Genomic DNA, 25,316 nt, shown 5'->3' with positions numbered 1-25,316 from the left:
CACCCACAACTACTTACCAGGCCTACCAAGTAACCAGCTGCTCCATTCCAGTTGTATTTTGCATTCTGAGCCTTATTTATCCCACTATAAAGCCAATATACACCACACTGCATCAACATACATCACACATTTCCTTAGACAACTGCTCGGCACAGACCCACTGCAAGCCCATCTTTTTAATAACTGTCCCCAAGGAGGCTGTCTATGAGAGAACTAGTAATGAACAGCACCAGCACAGCACAAACCTCTCTCTGCAGTCAACACCTCGAGGGCAGATCACAATCATTCTCATGCACAGCAACGAGACACCAACATACAATATGCTACATCCATTCTAGACAAAGCTAAAAAAAACTTACAACATTTTTAAAAGTTGCAAATTAGATATATAGTAGAATTCATCCCATAGCCTTTCAGAAAACACAAAGGCGGAAATATAAATTATAAAACTAGCGTAGCCTAAATCAAAATAAACGGGGCGTTTTGAACAGGCTTGCCAAGCTCTTAAACATAGAAATTGAAATTAGATTTTACTCGTTAGCGTTCCGAAACTAATATTTATCGTGAAGTTTGTAATATTTGCAACATTGTAAACATTGCACTGTTTACGTGAGCTTTTAATAATCCAGGCTGCCAAGTTACAATAAAAGAATACCGACACACCTGTCCAAACACATTCAAAGATTCCTTTGCATAGCTTAAGCCTTGTTTACAAGCGCTACCGGTACTTGGAGCAGCGTCAAGGCCCTTTCTTCTCTCTTGTGGTTTAAACGAAGTGTTCATAAGCAGACAAAAGGCGTCATTGCATTGGAAGGGATATGGTGTGAAGCCCTTATCTCTGTCACCGATAGCTTACACGCGGGTGTCAGAAATGCAAATATTGTGACAGGTTTCAGGTGGACCCCTTTGTGACCAATTGCGTCCCGAACCATTGTGAGCAAACCTAACTCTTTTAAGCGAAGGCATGACAATTGCAAATCATAAAGTTACCACTGCCCTTGTATTTTTTCAGTGATGAATGAACCTGTGACACGTAGAGGCCTCCTAGTGACGTAAGGTCTGACAACCGCAACGTCTTCAGTCAAAGCACACACTTACTGGCAGTTGACGGGGACGCCAGAATTAAACATGGCGTTGACGTGGTCCACGTCGCCAGCCCACACAGCCTTCAGAAGAGATTCCTTTTGGTTCTCCAGCCCGTCGGTCAGCTCTGAGCGCAGGTGCGCGCACCTCTCCAGCTGCCACTGCTTCAGCCCGGAGGCCCTCCTCAGCTGCAGCTCGGACCTGGAGAGGGAGATGGAGTCGTGGAGGTCCGCGAGCTTCCACATCACATCGGTCGCCATTGTGAGTACCGTGCTGAAGGCTGGACTGCTCCACAGGCTGCTTCACCGAGAGCTCTGCTGTCCGCACTTGAACCCTAGCTCACGCGCCACATCTTTTTTGCACTGTGACCATGGCTGGGCTTGTTCCTGTTTAGCTGTTGTCATGAGCACCAGATTTTGGCACATCGCGTGCAACGCTTTGTCTCGACTTACTAAACTTCATTCCTCGAGTGTTTTAGCCGGACTTCTTTTGTCCCAACCCAGTATGAAGCAAATGAGCAGTGCATTTAAAACCTGCAGATTAATTTTCAAAGCAAAATCTCAATGCAGACGAAAATATTTGTTTTTTTAATTGTAGAGGGCTTTTGTAATTTATTACAAAACCTAATGTATGGCCTGTGATTTTCTAGCCCCCCCCACACATGAAGTGTTCCGTGCAGGATTCGAACTCTATAAATGACAGACATGTGTGGCCTTTAATTAATTGTCCTGTGGATGGGATATGATTATAGCTCCATGGCATAACGTGGCAGTTTAAAGTGTGAAAACCAACAAAGCCACACTCTGTTGTCTAGATGCACTTCTGTCCATAGTGCAAATTGAACCGCACCATGCTGCATTTTTTATTGAGGGAGACCTGTCGAGCCCCCAAACCCGCACCTGCACCCTTAGTTTTATTTCCATTATCCCTTCCTTTTCTTGCTATTGTCTTGTTACTTACCGGTAATCTTCATTACCTGGATAGGGTCCTCCCCGTCCCAGTCGTTACTAAGGGAGGAACTCCCAAGCAGAGAACCAATAAAAAACGCAGGACACCAGGGATCCATGCAAAGTACAAACCTTTAATCAAGAAATGATCAATGAACAGCAGCGTTCAAGACGCCAACAGAAAAACTGTCAGCAGAGGCATGTAAAACATCAAGCCGATAATGTTGCACAAAAGTGTGATGGGACTGCCAGGTGGCCACCCTACAAATCTCCTGGATAGAGAGCCCCACCGCCTCAGCCCAGGAAGAAGACACAGAAATCGTCGAACGGCCCTGCATCTGAGACTGAGGAGGCAGATCCAAAGATTTATAAGATTGGCAGACCGTCAAACACACCCACCGACTGAATTGCAGGGAACTGAGAGTCAAAGTCCACCAGGCGATACCGCTTTCCCAGAAAGCGCGAAATACCCTCATTTTCCACCTCAAGCCATTCTTTAGTTAGTATATCATTCAGGACATCATGGAAGGGAAGGTTAGCCACCACAGAAGAACTATACTGTGCGTAAAACCCTTCATTAGCCAGGGATTTAGGGTCAAAACCAAGCACCTCCTGAATATGGACCTGCATGTCAGAAAACACTTTGCCCTGGACGTAAATTCCCTTAGGGGAATTGTCCATGTCATCCTCATCATCCTTAGCCCTCTTTGCTGCAGGCTCCAGCAGTGCAAACTGGACTGCAGAATTAATGAAGTCCAGTAAATCAGCTCTAGAAATCTGCAAAACTTTGTCCTCCTGCAGATCTTGAACATTATGCTGCTTGGGAACTGCCTCAGCAGGCACTGGTGAAGAAGCCTCTTCACTCATGGTGAGAAGACCGGAGTAAACCAATCAGGAATTCACCACACAACAAAAGGAAGTGCCCAGCAACCTCCAATAAATACTGCCCCCGACCACCAAGTCTCGTAACGTGAGACTGGATCAATGTAATAAAAAAGGGCAGCCCAGTAGTCTCCACCCACAGCCACAGATCAAAAGAACATGGAGCAGACGCTGCAATAGAGCAGCAGCCCCGGAACGACCCGAGGCGAGGACACCAAGAGAGCTCCCTGCCTCAGCCCAGCACATGAGCATTGAGCGCTCTGACCCCAGAACAGGAGCGAGGCCGACCGAAGGACCGGAACGGCCGTGCCGTGCAAAGCTACATAAAATGAAAGAAGCACAAGAAATGCCAAACACAGAAAACTCACGGTACAGCAAAACCAAAGGAAACTGGAATCAGAGACCGGAACCGGGAGCACCAGCATTCTGACCGCCGTCGGAGCAGAACAAAACAGGCATGGCGGTAGGTGGGAGGGGCTTATGTAAACTTTTGATACTGGCGTTGTGATTGGCTGGCTGGAGGCAGGACTGCCTCACGTAGTAAGGACTGGGACGGGGAGGACCCATGAGGGGGTAATGTCGGTCTTCGACATTTTATGCCTACTCACACCCGAGCTCCACGCAGGTGGACGTCCATTCATGCAAATGGCACTTGAGGTCATACACCCTTTGACTTCAGATGACATCATGGGAGTGCCACTCCCCTTTGCCAACCACCAACCTTGTATTTGGTGGTGAAAGACTAAGGAAAGGACAACGAGGGGGAAACTACAGGAAGTAAACAGGTTGCTAGTTTCCCAGCCTGGGTTAACTTCACATTAGACAAGGGCTATCACCCACAGTGTCTCCTGAATTCATGGCTCCAAATTTAAAATTGAAAGGTGTCACGGGGTCACTGGATCCTGCGAAACAGCCCCCGAGAGTGACTGTCAATCTCCTTCACAGGATTGGAGCGGGCCCTTTAAAGAAGTTCCGGACCTTGCAGAGGAGGTGTTTGCCCCCGTGACGACAGCTCTCGTTGGCCTGTCACGACTGACGACATTACAGAAAAGGGCACATACGGAAGGACCCAGCGCAAAAGCCGGGAGTGAAGACGGAGAGAGACGGAGAGCAAGCAGAGTGGATTGGGAGTCAACAATCGACCGGAGGGTGTAATGACCAGCGGAGAAGATCCAGAGGAACTATCGGGAGGAGAGCCAGGAGGTCAATGGCAAAACACTTCGCCCAGCCACGCTCACGGAGAAGTGTGGCTAAACCAGGTACAGAGGAAACTCCGGGGCCTCTTGTTTACTAAGGGTGGGGAAGGGTAACTGCTAGTGGGCGGTCAAAGGTGTTGCAGAATCTTCTGCCTTGTTTCCTTTTGTTAAAAACCTCACGGGTTAAGGCACGAGGATTACTGCTTCTCACAAGTTTTCCGTTGTTTACACTGGTGGTGGCTGGTTCGCACTCCCTTCCCCAAATCGTATGGCAGTATTCAGAGCGGTTGCCTAAATACTCCGTATTGTCTTTTTCTTTCTGGGGTACGTCCGGTGACTAGAGATGAGGAATCAGGAGGTCCGAGCAAGACGAAGGATGGCAGGAACCATTCAGCCCGGCTCATCGACCCCTACGGACTCCGTTTCTAATCACGCCATCCCACTTTGTACCCACAAATAAAACTGCCTTATGTACCGTCATTGTGCTTGTCGGCTCCTTCCCTTCTTGCTAACCCAATCGAGTTACAAGTGGCGAGCCAGATAGGAGCTTTCCGTCTGCCAAGATGGAAGCCTTAATCAATCAAATGAGGGAGGTACAGGCCAAACTTGAATGGGCCATGGGACAGTCAACTGATCAGGCTGAGCAAGACCGAGCGGCCTTTACATCTGCGATTCAAACACAGGCAGACAACCTAACAAAGTTAGCCGAAGGACAAGCCCAGCTATTGGCTGTACTAGGACAACTCGGAGTGCTGCTCCCCCGGGGGCTGTTGTTCCGCTACAAAAGTATGTCGCCGGAGACGATCCCATCTCATTCTTTTTGAATTTCGAAAGTGCGGCAAGGGCTAGTGCATGGCCGGGAGAACGTTGGCCCTTCTACCTAGCCCCCCTTCTGTTTTGGGAAGTCCAAGTGGCTTATCAATTAGCCAACAAAGATGGGACCGTCACGTATGGCCACGTAAAGCAGTTCATCCTGGATAAAATGGGAGTGGACGATGAGAGTCATAGACTGCGTTTCAGACAAGAAAGAGGGCTCCCCACCGATACCCCTAAAACTATTTTTTTTAAACTTAAGGACGCAGCTGATAGGTGGCTGAAACCCATGGACTCCACGATGGAAGACGTTATGAACAAGATTTATCTTGAACAATTCCTCGAAGCTCTACCATACGGAACCCAGAGATGGCTTAGGCAACATGCGGGGTTGACCCTAGAGCAGGCCATAGAAATGGCCAATTCATATGACAGGGCTCAGTCACGCAACATCCCGATAGAACCCGAAAGGACAGCCAAAGCCATGCCCCCTGCTAAACTTGAGAAGAGGAATCCTAAACCCACTTCAGAGCCTCCTTTTCGCATGCGCCCAAGCAAACCTGAAACTCCTGCCGTGATGGGACCACAGTGTTATGACTGTGGGGAATGGGGGCATATAGCCCGATATTGCCAAAAGCGAAGAGAGAAAGGGGAGGAAGAACCGATGGAAGTAGCCTACATGCCCCACGTCATCATGTACGCCCAAGAAACAGGACCCACTTTATATGTAAGTGTTACCCTGAACAAACGCAAAGCACAGTTGGGATTAAGTGTGTACATGGGGACGTCAGGAATTACCCTTTGGCCAGAGTAACGGTCACAACCGAAAACGGTAGAGCGCTACAGTGTGAGTTAGGGGTCCTCCCAGAGTTACCTGAACCCCTCATCATTGGTACAGACAACTTATGTTTCTCCACCCTTATGGCAGGATCCCAACAGAAGAATAGCACGACTGACACTTCCATACCAGGTCTCTTAGTCTCTGAGCCCTGGGCCACTGACTTCCATTTCCGGACTGCCCAACTGAATGATGCCACTCTAGCTCAGGCATGGCAGAATGCACAAGACAACAAGAACCGGGGCAATCATACTTAACCCTGTTTTATCGAACAAAAGGGTCTTCTATATAGACTAGGGGCCAAAAAAGCCCAACCCCAGCTGATCGTACCAAACGATTTTCGCGAACAAGTTATGTTTTATGCTCATGCCCATCTGTTGGCAGGGCATTCACGGACAGAGAAACCCAACATTTCTTTTGGCCAGGTGTGTATGCTCAGGTGAAACGTTTTTGGCGAGAGTGCCATTATCTGTCAAAAGCGAAATACCTACACACCCCCAAAAGGTCCACTAGTTCCTCTGCCTATCATCGGGAAGCCATTCGACCGCGTAGGGGTAGACATCGTGGGTCCCCTTTTCAAGTCAACAAGGAGATTTCAATATGTCATGGTTGTCGTAGACTACGCCACCCGCTAACCGGAGGCGTTCCCCTTAAGGGCTGCGACATCTGCAGCGATAGCTCCGCGTCTGGTAGATCTCTTTTTGCGAATGGGATTTCCCAGGGAACTGATAACTGACCAAGGCACACCATTTGTTTCTCGCATGATGAAACAAGTGTGTAAGCTCCTACGCATTAAACACCTTCGCACTTTGGTTTACCACCCCCAAACCGACGGGTTGGTGGAGCGTTATAACGGCCTCCTTAAAGTAACCCTAAAGAAGCTACTGACAGGGGATGGGAAGCAGTGGGACCAGTTGCTTCCCCTGGCTTTGTTTGTTCTATGCAGCCAGGTACAGGGCAGCCTGGGTTCCTCCCCGTTTGAGCTCCTTTTTGGTAGGAAACCCCGCCCCCTTCTTGAAATCACTCGGGATAGCTGGGAAAGGGAGGGGGCTCAGGACGCACAAGAACTGCTTGATTACACTAATCAGCTCAAAACAAGACTTCATAAACTGAGGACTCTATCATATGAAACCCTGGAGAGGGCCCAGAACAAACAAAAGACCTTTTACGATAAAGGAAAGAAATGGAGAGAGTTGCGGTAGGTGACTCGGCACTCGTCTTACTACCTACTTCGACTCACAAACTCCGAAAGGAATGGCAGGGACCCTATCCCGTCCAAAGAAAGATCGGAAGAACCACCTATGTGTTGAGGCTCTCCCCAACCCGAACCCAGATATACCATATCAATATCCTAAAGAAATGGTTGGGGCCACCACCCCGTTCCTCCCACGCGGTGGGCACCCTTACTCTGGTCCTTCATACTGTGGACCATATCGTTATAAACCCTGATCTCACCGAGACCATGAAAGAAGAAGTACTAGCCATTCTTATGGAACACCATTCAGTATTCTCGGATCAGCCAGGTAGAACCACCCTGGCAATCCATTCCATTCCCACCGCCGAAGGGGTGGTAGTAAAACAGAAGCCATATTGGGTGCCTGAAGCCCACTGCCTATTATTGAAAAGGGAGGTCGAGCAGATGTTAGAATGTGGGATCATCGTACCCTCTAAACTGGTTCTCCCCAGTGGTCCTAGTTCCAAAACCAGATGGGAGCACTAGGTTTTGTATAGTCTTTCGCACCGTCAATAGAGTCTCAAAACAGGATGCATACCCTCTGCCTAGGGTGTACGAACTGATTGAACGCCTTGGTGAGGCTCAGTATATAACAACCATTGACCTCACCAAGGGATATTGGCAAGTCCCCCTTCACCCCAAAGATCAGGAGAAAACGGCTTTTTCGACACCCAATGGCCTTTTTCATTTTACTGTTATTTCCTTCGGGCTGCACGGTGCTCCAGCGACCTTTCAATGCCTCATGGACACCCTCCTAGCCCCAAACCTCCAGTACGCTTCAGCCTATTTGGACGATATAATTGTCTTCAGCCCTACCTATGATACCCACCTACAACACCTTGGGTGGGTCCTAGGAGCCTTACAAGACGCAGGCCTACACATAAACTCAAAGAAGTCACGAATCGCGTTTACACAAGTCAAATACTTGGGGTACGTCTTGGGAGAAGGACACATATTTCCACAACAAGAGAAAGTAAGAGCAATAAAGTCCCAGTCCTTCCCGGCCACTAGAAGGGATTTAAGGTTCCTAGGGTTGGTTGGGTACTACCGCCATTTTATTCCCCACTTTGCTACAGTATCTGCTCCCCTTACTGACCTGCTCAAGAAAACGGCGACCTACTCACACCTGAAACATCCTTACCCCCAGGCTTGTTCCGCCTTCCAAACGCTCAAGAATACATTGACCTCCGCCCCAGTATTAGCAACTCCGAACTTTGAGAAACCCTTCTTCCTGCAGACAGATTCCTCTGGGGTAGGGTTAGGTGCCGTCTTGTCCCAACTAGACAAAGAGAACATTCTGTACCTGAGTCGCAAATTGTTCCCTAGGGAAACCTCATACCCCACAATCGAAAAAGAATGTCTCGCGGTCAAATGGAGCATTGACAAACTCCGTTATTACCTCGAAGGCCGTCACGTCACACTTTTTACGGACCACGCCCGTTGACTTGGCTACAGCAGAACAATGACCGCATACTCCGTTGGTTCCTCTCACTTCAGCCCTATGACTTTTAAGTCCGCCATAGGAAGGGGGCTGATCAGACAAACGCTAACTTTCTTTCTCGTTATCCCCTTTCCCCCGAGCGGGGAAAGCTAAGGGGGAGGTTTGTCACGGGATCACTGGATCCTGCGAAACAGCCCCCGAGAGTGACTGTCAATCTCCTTCACAGGATTGGAGCGGGCCCTTTAAAGAAGATCCGGACCTTGCAGAGACGGTGTTTGCCCCCGTGACGACAGCTCTCGTCGGCCTATCATGACCGACGACGTTACAGAAAAGGGCGGATACGGAAGGACCAAGCGCGAAAGCCGGGAGTGAAGACGGAAAGAGACAGAGAGCAAGCAGAGTGGATTGGAGAGTCAACAATCGACCGGAGGGAGTAACGACCAGTGGAGAAGATCCAGAGGAACTATCGGGAGGAGAGCCAGGAGGCCAAGGGCAAAACGCTTCGCCCAGCCATTCTCATGGAGAAGCGTGGCTAAACCAGGCACGGAGGAAACTCCGGGGCCTCTTGTTTACTAAGGGTGGGGAAGGGTAACTGCTAGTGGGCGGTCAAAGGTGTTGCAGAATCTTCTGCCTTGTTTCCTTTTGTTAAAAACCTAAGGGCTAAGGCATGAGGATTACTGCCTCTCACGAGTTTTCCGTTGTTTACACTGGTGGTGGCTGGTTCACAAAGCAATACCCGCACTCCCTTCCCCAAATCGTATGGCAGTATTCGGAGCGGTTGCCTAAATACTCCGTATTGTCTTTTTCTTTCTGGGGTACGTCCGGTGACGAGAGACGAGGAATCAGAGCTCCGATGGAGACGAAGGACGGCAGGAACCATTCAGCCCGGCTAATCGACCACTACGGACTCCGTTTCTAATCACGCCATCCCACTTTGTACCCACAAATAAAACTGCCTTATGTACCGTCATTGTGCTTGTTGGCTCCTTCCCTCCTTGCTAACCCAATCGGGTTACAAAAGGTTATTCCAGTGTAAATCCAGATCCCTGAATCCAGTTTGGTATTATGACTTGACAACCACTGTGCACACATGGAAGATGAGGCTGGCTACTGTTGGTGTGCTTTAAAAAAGATAAAACATAAAATAATATAGTCATAATGAATGGGCAGTAATAAGAGCAAGCTTAAATGAAAATGAAGTGCATTAAAAAATACAAAATTTGTAGTATGCAGTCACATTTGCCCAAAATAGGCCTCAAATAGCTAAAACAAAATTTTTTGACAAGCTATTGAAACGCTGAAACACGTTTCCTTTCCTACCTTGATCATGTTTTAATAAATAATGTTTCACGAATGATTTCATATACATTTCTGCAGAATGTTTCCAATGTTTCTACTCACACAAAGTCCACTGTTAGCACATAATTAGAAACTGTCTCTTAATAAACAAATGGACAAAAATCTCCCATAAAGAATGCAGCATTTGAACGTGAACTTCACTTTTTTAACTTGCTCGTTTATTCCAATGAATGGATTTATACTAATGGGTCCATTCCGATGTTGTTCGGAAGGGCTCTTAATTGGATTCCGGTTTGCCGAATCCTATCTGGAACCCTTGTTTCTGACCGAATCGCACACATTTCCCAAAGTCCGATTCCAATGCCTGAAACCGCTACGACTGTCCGAATTGGTTCCGAAAGGCATTCGGACAGGTTGCGTCTTCCGGAGACGTATCCTGCAGCTCTAAGGAATGAATCGGCAGCCAGAATCCAGCTTTGGGGGCCCATAGCAAGCCCCCATTCACCTGGGGCTTTCTGATTGGGGCCCATGGGGGTACCCAAGGGACCCCTCTTTCCTACCATGAACAGTGTGGCAGGCACCGTGGGGCGCCCGCCACAGGGTGCAAGGTTTTCTCCAGCCACCCCTTTCTTCAATGAGAGCCTGTGTTCTCGTATGGAACACAGGCTCCCATTGAAGTCAATGGGAGTCCAGCCAAATCATATCCGGATACATCCAAATCACTCGGTCAGACTACACCTGATCCTAATAGTCAGGAAGGCATTCTGGAACCAATTCGGTAGGAATGCTCTCCGAACGACATCGGAATCGACCCATAAATGTTTTCGTTTCATTGATACAGTTTTGAGTTTTTAGATAGATCATTGTTAGTGAAACATATAATTTGATATTTAGATGTTTAGCCATGTAGTGTAATACAGGGTAAAGAAGTCTTGAATGAGAAAATGTTCCACACAAGCCTATAACTGATACATTTAAGTTTCAAAACTAACATTGCTGTCTGTAGTCTATTATATTTCTGTGAGAAGAAGAGGAGTGATCCGGTTCCCAGGAGAACACAGAAAACTGATTGGATGAGAGGAGGAGAAGATGCAATAGGAACAGCAACATCATTGTTGACTATTTATAATAGTGTGTGTTCCTAGAGGAGGTTACCACTTTTGTTTACTCCATTGCTATTTGTGGTTGCTACTGCAGCTGCTTATCCTATCTGTATCCCTTTGTCCTAATTACACACTGCACTGAGACTTTTAGAACCTTTCTTTATGCAAAGTTCTGCTTTGATTGATTTTTTTTTTTTTTTTTTTTAAACCTTTATTGAAACTTGCAAAGTATTACATGCGCAGGCCCACAACCACAGGGGCCGGCCGCAAGCGTATCAAATGAATCAGGATGTAGAAACAAGAACACGACCGAAAAAAGCAATATCATAGATACGTCATGTGTGAGTGCGCACTGCAAAGCATAAGGATATATGAGGTTTTCGTTTTTTTTAAAGTTATGTAGAGTAGGAACGGCTGCAGGAGCAATGGTGTCACACCACATAATAAAATAAGAAGAGGTAAGGGGGGGGACGTACCCGCAGAGCGAACAGAATTAGTTGATGAACCACACAGTTGTCAAAACAATACAGTCGCCGAGGCGGACCTAGAGCAAAAACAATACGACAGCAAACAATAAAGCAGAGCACCATTCTGAAAACTCGCCCCCCAGTAACCTAAAGGCATAGTTGAGTGTAGAAGCCTTATAAAAAGGGAAAAAGGGAAAGAAAGACAGCCAACCCTACTAAAGAGGTAAAGAACCCTCCCAGAGACAGACGGAAAAAGAAGAAAGGGACCATAGAACAAAACAAACTAAAATAACAAACCCCCCCCACACCCGCCACCCTACACCACTGTAATGGCTACGGCCTACCCCACTAACAGCGTGCCTGTCGCCCAGGAACTGCCCCAAAGGAGAGGGAAAGAAAAGAGAAAGCGGAGGAGGAGAAAGCGGACACACTCCCGGACTCCCATGCCCACCGCCAACAGCAACCACCCGGAGACACAATAAAACCAATATTCAGCAATTATACAAACCAGTCACGGTAGGATAAATAACAGCCACCCAATTCCCATCACAATATAGGCACAACCCCGGCATTAGGAAAAGCTATTATATCAGAACCCGGCGATAAAGTTCAGCCCTGGCCAGTACGGTCCGTCCTAAGAGTCCTTGCCACTCGAGCCACCATTTTGATGGAAAAGGCAGAGCGTCCATAAAAGTTCTTTGCAGCATAAGAGGATCGAAAACAGGATAAAAGTACATGGCTCGAACTAGGAAAGATGTCCAAGAACAGCGAGCATCCGAAACCATCAGCAAGTAACTCGTGGCCACATGGAAGTTTGTCCATAGAAGTGATGGGTGGCAGCAGGGTCAGGCAAAAGACACTAGTGAGAAGCACGGGCTGGCTAGCCGGCAATAGGGCACCGTCGAGAATCATAAAGTCCGGGCGATGCACAGGGACCCCGACCTCTGAGATGCCATGCATCGCTGGTACCACCTCCAGCTGGAGACCAAACGAGGTGTCGTCCTCAGGTGCCAGGATACCGTCCACTTTCACCATCAGTGTCCGGAACACAGCGACTGTGTGCGAATGGAGCGCCCCAATGGCGGCCACAACGGCCCGTAGTGATGGCGTGCCCTCCGTCCGCTCCATCTCCTCTCGGTAGGTGACAGAGCCGGGTTCGGACCCCGGAGGCCGGCTGCTCCGGAGTCACAGGCCACGAAAATCTGATCACAAATAATGGGCGCTCCTCGTCTTATAGAACACACCTTCGCCGTCAGGGAGGACCCAGCCCGTCGACCCCCACGGGGCAGAAAGGGCTCCGGGCGCCGGGCCTCCACCACAGCAGCCGGCGTGGCACGCTGGCGTGTCCCGGGTGTGGATCGTTCAAAGGATCGTCAGAAAAATCAACAATTCAGGCACTCTTCGGGAGACCGGGCTCAGTCCAGGTCTCACGGCCGATGTTGTTCAACTCCGACTCGGGTAGTCTAGAAATCGAGGCCCCGGCTTCAACACGATGTTAGGCCGAGAATAGAAACACGGCGTATCTTCGTCAGCCGATAAGGTAGAAATCTCGGGATTGCACCTCTGGAAGCAGAAGACCTTCATAGACAAGAAAATCAGGTGTGCAGACAGGATGAAAGACAGGATAATCGAGCTGTTGGCGGAGGTCGACGGAGCCGGGAGCTTATGCGGCCATCTTGATTCGTAGCGTAGCTCCTCCTCCTTTGATTGACTTTTGATTATTTGAACTGCTCTATGGGCTGAAGCCTTATTCTTCCTCTCACTTTAAATTTGTTTTTACATTTTATTTTGCATATGAAAAAAAAGCATTCAAGTGTCAAAACCACAACTTTAGTCGCATATAAACATAGCCATCATTAACTGACTCTCATCTCCCCTAGGTTACCCTGTTTGGGTGGAATTATGGTCAATGTATGTCAATAGGGGTAGTTTTGCCTAGGAATACGCCGGCGAAGGCGACCCACTATGCTCTCGGCTAGTCGTAGTCTCTATGCTCGGTCATGGCATCCTCTTCGGTTGACGGCGCTATGGGATCTTGTACAGTGTCCCAGAGGTCTAGTCCATAGTATCATCTCCGTGGTCCCCATTCTATATCAAATTTTCTAGGGCAACCCCAGCTCAGATATGTGGTGTGCTCGGCGGATATATATATATATATATTTATATATATATATATCCATTTCCCTTGTCCATTCCTGCACCGTGGGCATTTCAACCACCCCCCATTGCCTGGCTATATCATGTTTTGCCACTGCCAGGCCCAGGGAGGCAAAGAGCAGCTGTGTACCTCACTCGGGATCCCCAGGAGGGCGATTCCAGGGTCGAGCAGTAGTGCTATAACTAGTATCTCCCCTAATGTTCAGATTATTGCCGTTTTGTAAGCCTGTATGGTGGGGCATAGCCATATCTTCTTGTAAAAATTGCCTGTGCTCTCTTTACATGTGAGACAGTCTGGTGTCTCCGACCTACCCATCTTGTGTAGCTTCTCCCTTTCATTGTACACTCTATGCAAAATCTTGTACTGTACGAGGCGTAGTCATGCTTTAATGGCTATCTCTCTGGGGTGCATTAGTGCTGCCTCCCAATCTATGTCTTCCAAAGGCCCTATGTCTTTCACCCATCTTTTGCTGAGTCTGAGTAAGTTATCTTATTTATTATTGTTTATGGGTTTATAAGTGAGGGAGACTTCCTTTTCTACCAGTTCTTCCAGTAGTAGTCTCCCCTCAAGTGTAGTGTATTCAGGCATTTCTGTGCATGAAATGTCCTGTGTTTGCCATGCGTGGTGCAGCTGTGTGTACCTAATAAATTGGGATCTATGTAGCCCATTATCCTGGCTAATTTTGGGGCATGTTCGAGTGTTCCTTTTTCCAGGATATCTCCAAATGCGGAGATGCCTAGGTGGTCCCATGCTCAAATCCCTTTAATTAAAACATTTTTTTGGGAGCCTTCTCCCCTCCCAGAGTGGCATGGCCCTTGTGACACAGTTTGCCCACCCAGTGGCTTTTGTGCCTCTCTCCCATGCCTCTATGGTAACTCTTCGCCGGTAGTAATTGTGAGGTGCACTTCCTGCCATAAAGGTAGTGTAGGTGTATGTGTGGTGACATCAGTTCTCTCTTCATTCAAAATGTGGGAGTTGATCTTGTGCCCGGTATAAGGGTTTCGCTGTAGCATCTGCAGCGCTATTCTGGGGTGTACCCCCTGCCATAAGAGGGATCTAATGTTTCTCTCCAGCCCGATGAGGACTGATCATCAGAGAGGGTGATAAGCGTTCTGGAGTGTGTGGAGCAGTTGTGGGAGGGTAATGATTTTAAAAATAGCTGCTCTTCCGGGCAAAGATAAGGAAAGCTATTTCCATCTTTCTGCATTTTGTTTGAAAGTTTGTAGGACTGCATTTCTCTCTATATGGGGTGATCAAAATGTCCAAGTATTGAAAACCTTCCTATGCCACCCTCAGGTTACCAGGCAACTGCAGGTTATCCATGGCTATAAAGCGTGGATTTGTTCCAGTTTATCTTGTATCTGGAGTGTCGTCCGTACTCCTCTATAGTGTCAAACAGGACTGGAAGAGTGGTGTCAGGGTTAGTGATATATAGCAGGATGCCGTCCGCATAGAGGGAGATCTTTTCTCCCACTTTCTTGAACTAGTACACTTTATGCATTCTTACTAACTCCTATTTTCTCCCGAGTCATAGGATTGGGATTCTTTCTTTAATAAAATGTGCTGAATGCATTTTTGTCATTGATTGTTAGCTGATTTATTATTGATTTCTAATGAGATTCTAATGACTAAAATGTATGGATTTGCTTGTGTTCTAATAAAGATGACACAGTAAAAGATTTACAATAATTCCCTTTAACTCATACCAAACTCTCATTATTGAATGAACTTAGAATAGACATTGTGATTTTAATTATTGTGATGTATTGCTCCTGATCTTCTCTAAAACATCAGCCCGAGAGATGGCAAACAGAGTTTATTTAAACTGATTCATGCTTCAGCAAATTTGGTAGGAAGAGGACGGTTTACATTCTGAGAAGAGGAGCGATCAATAATTGCCTAAGTTAGAGTAATGCTCGAGTCCCAAAGGCTAATGCCCAGAACTTGAAGACTGACAAGGTGAGATTTTGAAGGCTTTCCCTGTATTGGAGATGTGAATATCAACAGGGTTACGAGTCGTGACTGTGACTATTGTGTTTTATTCATGAGACATTGGAGTATGTGTGTTGAATGAATTTGGTGATGCTTATATGTTTACTGTGAAGAAGTTGAAGAGGTTATTGGCCTTGACGTAGCCTAAGATCTTGGGATAATGAGATAAGTGTAGAATACACTTTATGGTTTGTGTTGCCTGCTAACGATTTGTGGTGTAGGTCATGAGGTACTGTTGACTACACAAGTAAGATAGGGATTAAAATGTTGTGAAGAAGTTGAAGAGGTTATGGGCCTTGACATAGCCTAAGATCTCGGGATAATGAGATAAGTGTAGAATACACGTTATGGTTGTCTTGCCTGCTAACTATTTGTGGTGTAGGTCATGAGGTACTGTTGACTACACAAGTAAGAGAAGGATTAAAATGAATTTTCTGTGAATGTACTAGTATTGATTATTGTTAGCAGAACCATATTGCACAAAAGGTGAAGCTACATTGATTAGGGTGATTTTCTACTGGTCGAGATTTCATTCATGTGTGTGAAAATCTTTCTTTGTGAAAAGTTGGAATATGTTGATTGTTCAATTGCTTTTGTTTTCTTTAGTTGAAGCAGGCAAAGATTTGTTTCCTTTTGTTCACTTAGAGTTGTAGAAGTGTGTGTAAGAGAAAATTGTAAAGGAGGGTGAACCGCTTCTAGGAGTAAGATAATACATCATAGTGTGCAGCAGTGAGATTGGTTTGTGTATTGTCGCACTGAGATTGGTTGATGACAACACAGAGTGCTGCGCTGTGATAAGTCAGTTGTTCTCGAAGTGCTGTTGTGAGATTAGTTAATGAGTATTCAATTATTAAAGATGTGACAGGGTTGGAGAAATGAAATCTAACATTTATGGAGTAGAATCAAAATATTGAGTTGAACTGAATTGCTGAACATTTATTGTTGAATATTTGCAAAAATGAAATGCTTTAAGGTTTTAAAGAGTCTTGTAAGAGGTGATGTGAAGGTGAAGAGGCGGCTCCCAAGGGTATACCCACACATTATATGACAATGAAATTGGGATTCCAAATATGTTTGTGGCTTCTTCAATGGTACAAGATCAATAAGAATGAGGGTCCTTTGAGTTTTCCAAAATTTGGTACATTTGAGCTTAGAATTATTGAAAGATTGAGAGAAAAGCTATATGAGATGAAGTTACCACCTAGACCCACACAGAACGAAGCACTGAATATTTAAGAGACAACAGCACTTGAGAGAGAGAAAGAGAAATATAGGAACAAACCTAAGAACCCAGTGTGTAATCATGCAGATGCTCGATGGGATGAGAAGCAACAGAGATGGAGGAAAGCCATAGTCAAGAGAACTAGACTATACCCAGTTATTACCTCTGAGAAGTGGAAAAAGAATGAAACACAGGGCAAGGAAGATGAAAAAGATAAAAAAGAAGCCAGACACAGATGGTGATTCAGGGGATGAAATTTGGAAGCGTTGTTAGCCCCTTGTCCACCACCTTTTGTGGCCCCTACAATGAATGCAGATAGTGATACAACTGCTAGTACTACAGTGACTACTGCTGTGGTACTGAAATTCTGCACCCTTGTCATAAGAATCGCCGTATCATGACGATTTTGGTAACATCAGACCGAAAATGACAAGTGTAAGGTGTGCGAGTATTTTTCGTCACATTTGAGTGGCGAGATCACCATGAAATCAGGGATTCCGGTCTGAACCCTCGGATCCCATTTTGTGTACGGCAGCCATTTTGTGGTTGCCCTCACATAGGCCGATGACTAAGGCCGAACGAGTCTTAGGAACACGTACACTTTCTGTTGACTTCTGTGTGACCTGGGCAAGCTGACTCCACTGCCCGAAGCCAAACCTGTTCGGCCAGTTCCTTTTCCAGTGGCCGATCGAGATTAGGAATCAAGCCACAACATGCCATAAACCCTGTATTGCACACAACTATGTCTAATCTTACTCACACCTGTCTCTGTTCCTTTCTTTATGGCCTGCTTTACGATGAGGAGGTTCCCAATTTTATTAGGGGTCCGTCCGATTATCTGATGAAAAGTGTTGGGCCTTGCCGGGTAATTGATTGTGGGCTGGACAAACTGAAATATGGGCTTGTCATCATGATTCTGCTTTTTCTTTGTCGTGAAAATATGTGAATGGTCAACTGTAAATAAGGAATGTTTGCCTGAAGCATAATATTTGGTATAAAAGGGATGACCAGCTTTGTAAAGTTGAGCAGTCTCCTGAGAACATACAAAGTGTTGTACTTCTAGGATACCTGTTACTGGTTGCAGCCAATAAATCTGATCTTTGACGTCACCAAGAAGTCTCTGCGTTTCTGTAGTCTGAGACAGGAGAATCTGAAGTCTTTGGGTGTGTCCCCTGGCACCGCTGGGTTCTAAATAACCCGGTACTTCATTTGGCGCCCAACGTGGGGCGATTTCAGCGGTACCGGTCCAAGCCAGAGGTTCGTGAGGAACTTTGTGTGAAAATTCTGGAGGAAGGCCAACCACTTCATCGACCCCTGTATGTCGTCGTGGTCTGAAAGTCTTTGCTGCGAGGTTCCCCGCTTTCCAACGGCTACGAAGGACTGCTTCCCTGACTATCGCCCTGTCTTGGACCCTTTGACGATTTGTAGAGCGAGACGATAGACGAGTCTTCTGGTGACGCCATCGATACCTCAGTTAAGTATGAGTGGAGCGTCTCCCAGTCCTTAGTTTTTGGGTATCCCCTTGGGATCTTTGATTTGGAACTTGCAAGTACCAAAGCCGAGGGACTCGTGTATTCACGAGACTATCGTATTTGATAATCCTTTGAAGTTTGAAGCTAGACTAGTGAGCGAAGATGCCTGCTCTTAGCAGACTTGGAAATTTGTTTTGTTGTGGTCGAAATAGGGATTCCCGATTGGAGGACTCGTGTCCGGTTCCTCCGATTGGAACTCCAACCTATAAACTCCATGTGAAGCATGGCGTGGGCCCCATCACATATAATGAAGTGTGGATCCGATACACGAGGAAGGACGGTGTCCTCAAATGGCCCCAATATGGTAGTTTTGACACGGAAATCTTAGACAATCTAGAGGTTAGACTTTTTAAGAAGAAAGCCCGGCCGGCAATGTTTGACTCTTTCCGCCTATGGCGAAAGGAAGCCAAACAGAAAGAAATTAAATTAGCAAAAAGGAATAAAAGAGAAAAGGGTATCTCGATAATGCAAGCTGCTATGCAGTATAAAGATGATGAAGAAGAACAAACGAGTGAGCAGTTGCACAGGCAACGTAAAATGGCAGTTAATAAATGCTATCCAGTTTTGCCGCCTCTTCAGCAGGATGCAGCAAAGGAACTTGAGAAAGATCCTTTAATGTCGCATTTGCTGAGCTCGCCACCCCCTTATGCGCAGAGTGCTACAGCACCTCCACAACCTTTAGTTGTGCAACCTCCGGTTGTTTTACCTCAGGTTCTTCCACAACCGCCAGCTCCTCTTCAGTTGGCTCCCACTGCTACGGCGCAGCCTCCTCAAGGGCCGCCGACTTTGCTACCTACTCCACCTGTATTTCCTACGACTTTGCCTACTGTATCGACTACTTCTTCCGATATTCCTTCCAATACTGCCTCTGCGTCTGCCTTGTCTCATCCTGTTTTTCCTCCTGTTCTTTTGTCGACTTCTCCTTCTGTTCGACAGAGGATGACTGATGACTGATACTGTTGCTAGTCTTCTATCTCCTTTCTTTGGGGCATCAAGTATGACCCCTGTTTCAACGCGTAAACAGTTGCGTAGTCAACTGCCTGATTCTAGAGAACGGGAAACATTGGGTTATTTGGCACATAAATGGGTTACTGACCCCACAAGATATGAGCTAGAGTCTGTTATGGATGTTTTTCGTCAATGGGAAGCACCAAAGCAGAGATATGTTTTTGACAAAATGTGTGCTTTTCTTTGTGAAGAATTGGAGGGTAATGATTTGGAACCCAATCCACCTGAGTTGTGTCGTGTACGGTTCGAGTTTGCGAAAGGCACTATTGTGGGTTCCGATGTTGAGAGAGCAGTTGCGACATTGTTGTCATTTAGGAGTGAGGCTATCTCTCGGTCGTTGTTTGACCTGATCCCTCTGCTAGGAGAAAAGCGCGACAATATCCGATGAGTGAAGTTCCCCCAGTTTGGAAAGAAGGGGATCTAGCAGCTAATCCACCTGTTCAGCCTCATTTTCAGCGTGTTTCGGTACATGTTCAATGGAAACGTGCTGAAGTGTTGGCCCTTAAGCAGACTTTACCTGACCCCTGGAAAAATCCTGCAGGGTATTATAAGGAACTATCTCAGACTGCAGACTCATGTGTTATGAATCTAGCTGATATAGACATGTTGTTTGGAAATGTGGTTCCACAGCCTTTGTGGGGATTGATTCGTCATACAGATCATGCGCAGGAGTTAGGTGATACCTGGGTTAATATTGCTGCTGCAGATGGCCGACAAGTTGGTGGTGCTAAACCTGAGCCTTTAGTAGCAGAACTCCCTGGTAAGATCGTTATTTATATGAAGACTTTAATGCCTGCGATGCGTGTAAATTGGGATAAATTGTCTGCATGTAAGCAGAAGAAAGAGGAAACCGTGTCTGATTTCTTCACCAGGTTTGAAGAGACGTTTATCGACCACAGTGGTCAAGACATGAGTACAGAAGGTGGTCAACGGTTGTTCGTTGACAAGTTTGTGCACAATTTGCTTCCTGAGTTGTGTAAGAAATTGAAAGATTCAGAGAGTTCGTGGGCCGTTTCCTCATCAGCACAGATATTGGCTACTACACAGTACTACGAGAATAGAGATAAGGACGAGAATCAGTGTGCATATTGCAAAGAAGAGGGTCATTTTAAAAGTAGCTGCCCTGTTTTGTTACAACCTATGAATGGTGTTTCTAGCGCAAGAGGTCGGGGTGCTCCACAAGCTCCTAGAGGTAGAGGACGTGGAGGTTTTCCCCAGAACACACGTCCCTTTCCTCCACAGAATTCAATGAATAGTTTTGATCAGCAGAATAACGCGTCTGGTAGAACGACTCAGTACTATGCTGATGACTACTATGCAGAAGGTGAGAATATGGAAGGTGATGATTGCTAGGACAGCCATAGACAAAGAGAGGGAGTTGTTTCAGTTCCAGTAGATCAGAGTGGACCTTATGTTGAGGTAATTACATCAGGTGTGTCAGAGCCTTTTCTGTTGGATACTGGTGCTACAAAGAGTTCTATTATACACTCTAAACTCCCTGACGCACCTTTGTCTGGCGAAATGAATGTTTCAGTAGATTTTTCTGGCGCCCCGGTTAGGAACCCGATTTCTAGTCCTATGTCTCTTTCTGTTGGACCTTGTGAATTCGAAGCACCCCTTATTCTGACAACAGGTTGTGGTGAGAACTTGTTAGGATTGGATCTGTTGAAAAGATTGTACGCGACATTGTATTGTTCTCCTTCAGGAGTACAGCTTACACTGGGCAAGAAAGTGGTCTCCTCAATGTATTTGTCGAAGGATAAACTTCCGGCAGAACTGTTTTCTCTTCCTGATACTATTTGGGCTACTGGTCCTAATGATGTGGGTCTTTTGGAGATTCCGCCATATGTTGTGACATTGAAAGCGAATGTTAAAATGCCACGTATTCCCCAATACAAGATCTCTAGTGAAGGTGAAAAGGCGTTGCTAGCGATCATTCATGACCTGATTGAGAAAGGTGTAATTGAAGAAACAAGAGGTAACGTTTGCAATAGCCCTGTTCTGCCTGTTCTGAAACGAACTGACTCTTCTCAGCCACCTGTTTACAGGTTTGTGATTGATCTTAGGGAGGTGAATAAAATAGTTGTGCCACAGTTTCCAGTTGTTCCTGATATCACTGCCTTATTAACGATGATTCCAGCTTCCGCCACTTGGTTCTCGGTGATTGACCTGAAAAATGCCTTTTTCAGCATACCGATTGCCGAGGAGAGTAGGGATATTTTCAGCTTCTGTTTAGGAGGACGAAGCTTCAGGTTCAAACGTGCTCCCCAAGGCTATTGTGAGAGTCCATCAATATATAGTCAGGCGTTGAAGACACAGCTTGATACAATTGTTTTACCTGATGGTGCTGCTCTTATTCAGTACGTCGACGATTTACTAGTCGCTGCAGATACTGAGGAGATTTGTAAAGAATCCACCTTGTCGTTGTTGCGTCATTTGTCTGATCTGCATCATAAAGTGTCCCTTTCTAAATTACAGTATAGCCGACAAGAAGTGACCTACTTAGGTCATCTCTTATCGAAGGAGGGAAGAAGATTGACCCCAGAACGAATTCAAGCTATTGCAAAGTTGAGTGTGCCAATTACACAGAGAGAAGTGCGAGCTTTCTTGGGTATCACGTCATATTGCAGACAATGGATACCGAATTTTTCCTTGCTGGCCAAACCTTTGGTGGCATTGACCTGTAAAGATACGCCTAATCTCTTTCCGTGGTCTGAAGATTGTCAGAAAAGTTTTTCCGAATTACGTGATGCATTGTGTTCGGCTCCTGTGTTGGGTACCCCCGACTACAGTAAGCCCTTTACACTGTATGTCCATGAGAAAGAAGGTTGTGCGTTGTCAGTGCTGACAGTATTTTGGGGACAAGCAGCGTCCATGTGCGTATTTTTCGTCAATTTTAGATCCGGTGGCTAGAGCGTTGCCGAGTTGCTTGAGAGCGACGGCAGCAGCAGCTGTTTCTATTCGACAGTCTGCTGGTTTGGTGATGAATAATACGCTGATTGTAATGGTTACACATGCAGTGGATACTTTGTTAAACAGGACCAAGACACAGCACTTAACTAGTGCTCGATTGTCAGGTTATGAGTTAACACTTTTAGCGAGTCATGTGCACATAAAAAGATGCAACACATTGAATCCAGCTACGTTGTTGCCGATTGTAGCAGAGACAGATGTTTCTGAACAGCATGATTGCTTTCTTAGGACAGAAGAAGAAACGAAAGGGAGAGTAGATCTTAAGGACACTCCTCTTGTGAAGTGTGATGGTACCTTATGGGTGGATGGTTCATGCTTCAAGCTTCCGAATGGGGATACGACTGCGGCATATGCTGTTACGACTTTACATACAATTGTTGAAGCTGCACGTATCCCACATAATTCAGCTCAAGCAGCCGAGTTGATTGCACTTACGAGAGCTTGTGTATTATCGAAAGGAATGAAAGTGACCATATATACTGACAGCCAGTATGCGTTTGGTGTGGCTCATAGTTTTGGACGATTGTGGAAAGAGCGTGGGTTTCTGACTTCGCATGGAGCCAAGATCCAACATGGTCAGTTGGTGAAGGAGCTTCTTGAGTCACTTACCTTGCCATTGCAAGTTGCGATTGTGAAATGTAGTGCACACAAGAAGGTTACTGACTACGTTGGTAATGCGTTTGCTGATGAAGTGACGAAAGCAACAGCAAGAAAAGTGATGAGTCGAATGTATGTGGCGGGCCCTGTAAGATGGATTGGTGACGTTGGAATGTGTGAAGATACGATAGAGAGTGTGAAGTCTATTCAAGCTGAAGCTACAGAGAAAGAGTTGAGTGTGTGGAGAGAGAGCACGGGTAAATTGGATGCGAATGGTTGTTGGGTTGAATTGTCAGAGCATCAGCGATGGTTATTACCCGATGTGTATGTGCTTGCAGTGGTTACGATGGCGCATGGAATGGCTCATATCAGTGTGAAAGGGATCTGTAAGTTGTTGGCTCCAGTATGGCAAAATGCTGGAATTCCTAAGTGTTCAGAGAATGTGGTCAAGAATTGTATGGTTTGTCTGAAATACAACCCTGGTAGGGGAACTCCAACTCCAGCTGGTCATTTTGCCCCTCCAACGTATCCGTTCGAGGTTTTGCAGCTAGATTTCATCCACATGGAGAGGTGCAACAACTTAAAATACGTACTTGTTGTTGTTTGTGCCTTTTCGAGATGGGTAGAAGCATATCCCCTGAAAGATAACACTGCCATGTCCACAGCTAAAGCCCTTGTCAAAGAATTCTTCCCCAGATTTGGTTTGCCGAGAATGGTCTGGAGTGATAATGGGAGTGAATTTGTGGGTCAAGTGATGAAGAGAGTATGCGAAGGGCTAGGAATCCGGCAGAAGTTCCCTGCTGCAAATCACCCCCAATCAGCTGGATTAGTAGAGTGCTATAATGGCACGCTAAAACAGAAACTGGCCAAGATACAAGCAAGCTCTGGTCTTAAATGGCCTGATGCTTTGCCATTAGCACTTTTATCGACAAGAATGACTGTGCATTCACGAGTGGGACTTAGTCCTTATGAAATTGTGTTCGGTCGCCCGGCCAACATATGGGGAGTGCCGAGACCGACAAAATACAGCGAGATTGAACACCCTGCACTGCTTGATTACTTATATGATCTGACGGCTAAATTGCGTGTTTTACACCAACAGGTTCACAATACTTTGCCTCAGGCTTCTGAAAATCCAGGGCACATCATCGATCCTGGCACGTGGGTCCTAATTAAGAACTTCTAGCGGACAAAGAACGATCAGCTACGCTGGATCGGCCCCTACTTGGTGCTCTTGTCCACAAGAACTGCAGTGCGGGTACAAGGAAAAAAGAACTGGATCCACGGCGTACACTGCAAGAGGGTTCCCTTACCTCTGCCGTACGACCAGTGGGTCCAGGAGGGCATTCCTGATTCTGAAACTGAAACTGTGCCTCGTTTCCTGCCTTTTAGCGATGCACGTTTAATTGGGACAAATTCTGAGCGCGAAAGCGATGATCTTCTGCAAGAAGCCGTGCCATCTTCAGTTCAATTGGACACTACTGAGCCTGACCTGTTGTTTCGTGATGAGACATTACCAGGAAAAAGCCGTTATAATTTGAGGCCGAGAACTACGGACAAATAAATAAAAATTCCTTTTCTTTGCTATTTTTGAAAGTGCAGCTCTCTCATCTGAGAAACTTTTTTTGATTTTTGTTTTTCGAACCACCATCCGAGATCAGCTGTAGGGTCGCGGCGTCAAGTCTTTTGAGTGCAAGCCGAAGACACAAGGTCGACGGTTCTGGCTGGTCCTTGGGAGTTCCCTGGACTGACAGGCGCACTCCTTAGCACGGAACACCCTACCTCCGCGTGCAGCAAGGTTAGAGGATGGAGTTTTTCGAGATAGAGAGACCTGCCAAAGAGATGAACTTTAGAGCCAAAATGTGTACAATGATGACTAGAAAACGTTTTCTGATACTATGCATTTTCATGTTGTTTAGCGTAATGATGTTTTTAATAGGATATGTTTTATTCTTTTTCCGAGTGACTTTTTACCCACTGCACAGCCTATGCCTTCTTCTACTGTTTCCTCACATTCTTTTCACCCTCTGCCTGAACATGAATCCTTTAGAAGATTGGAATTTGTTAATAACTCTTTCGTTCAGCTTCTGCACCAACACCAATTAGTAGTGAACACAACTAACTGTTGGGTGTGTGGTCTCTTGCCTCATACTACTGATAAAGGTATTCCCTACCTGGTCCTGCCATTCAGCTACAATGGTTCTGTATGGGCATACAGAACGATGTTCATCTATGCTCGTGAAGTTCATCCCCTACGTTCTGTAAAAGATAGTCCAAAGAGTAGTGCTCTAGTTAAGGGTGTAGTAGATATGATTAGAGGAACTACTTCCTATGAGACTATCCTGAGAGATGAGACACTGGCATACATTGGATCGAATGTAACCGGATATGGAGTTAGTCTGAGTGAGAACCAGCGTGCAAAAAGATCCTCCCCGATTTGGGTTGTACCCCATCAGGGTCACTACTGTCTGCAGGGTAATGGCAAGAATCCAAGAGCTCAGCTAGGGAAGAGTATCTGCAAAGAGACATAT

At 46.2% G+C, this 25,316-nt stretch overlaps 1 protein-coding gene across 1 annotated transcript in view; it reads right to left on the bottom strand.

Moving 5' to 3' along the window:
- The window catches only part of LOC144791287 (uncharacterized), a 73,041-nt gene extending 71,698 nt beyond the window's left edge, over positions 1–1,343 (bottom strand). The window contains exon 1 of the mRNA XM_078665958.1: positions 1,099–1,343. Coding sequence (XP_078522084.1) covers positions 1,099–1,343 — 245 coding nt within the window. The remainder of the gene's footprint in view (positions 1–1,098) is intronic.
- Between the last annotated feature and the right edge of the window lie 23,973 nt (positions 1,344–25,316).

This window comes from Lissotriton helveticus, chromosome 11, assembly GCF_964261635.1.
Source record: "Lissotriton helveticus chromosome 11, aLisHel1.1, whole genome shotgun sequence".
Classification (NCBI taxonomy): domain Eukaryota; kingdom Metazoa; phylum Chordata; class Amphibia; order Caudata; family Salamandridae; genus Lissotriton; species Lissotriton helveticus.
The sequence above is the reverse complement of the archived record's forward strand: the minus strand, read 5'-3'. Positions and strand labels throughout refer to the sequence as shown.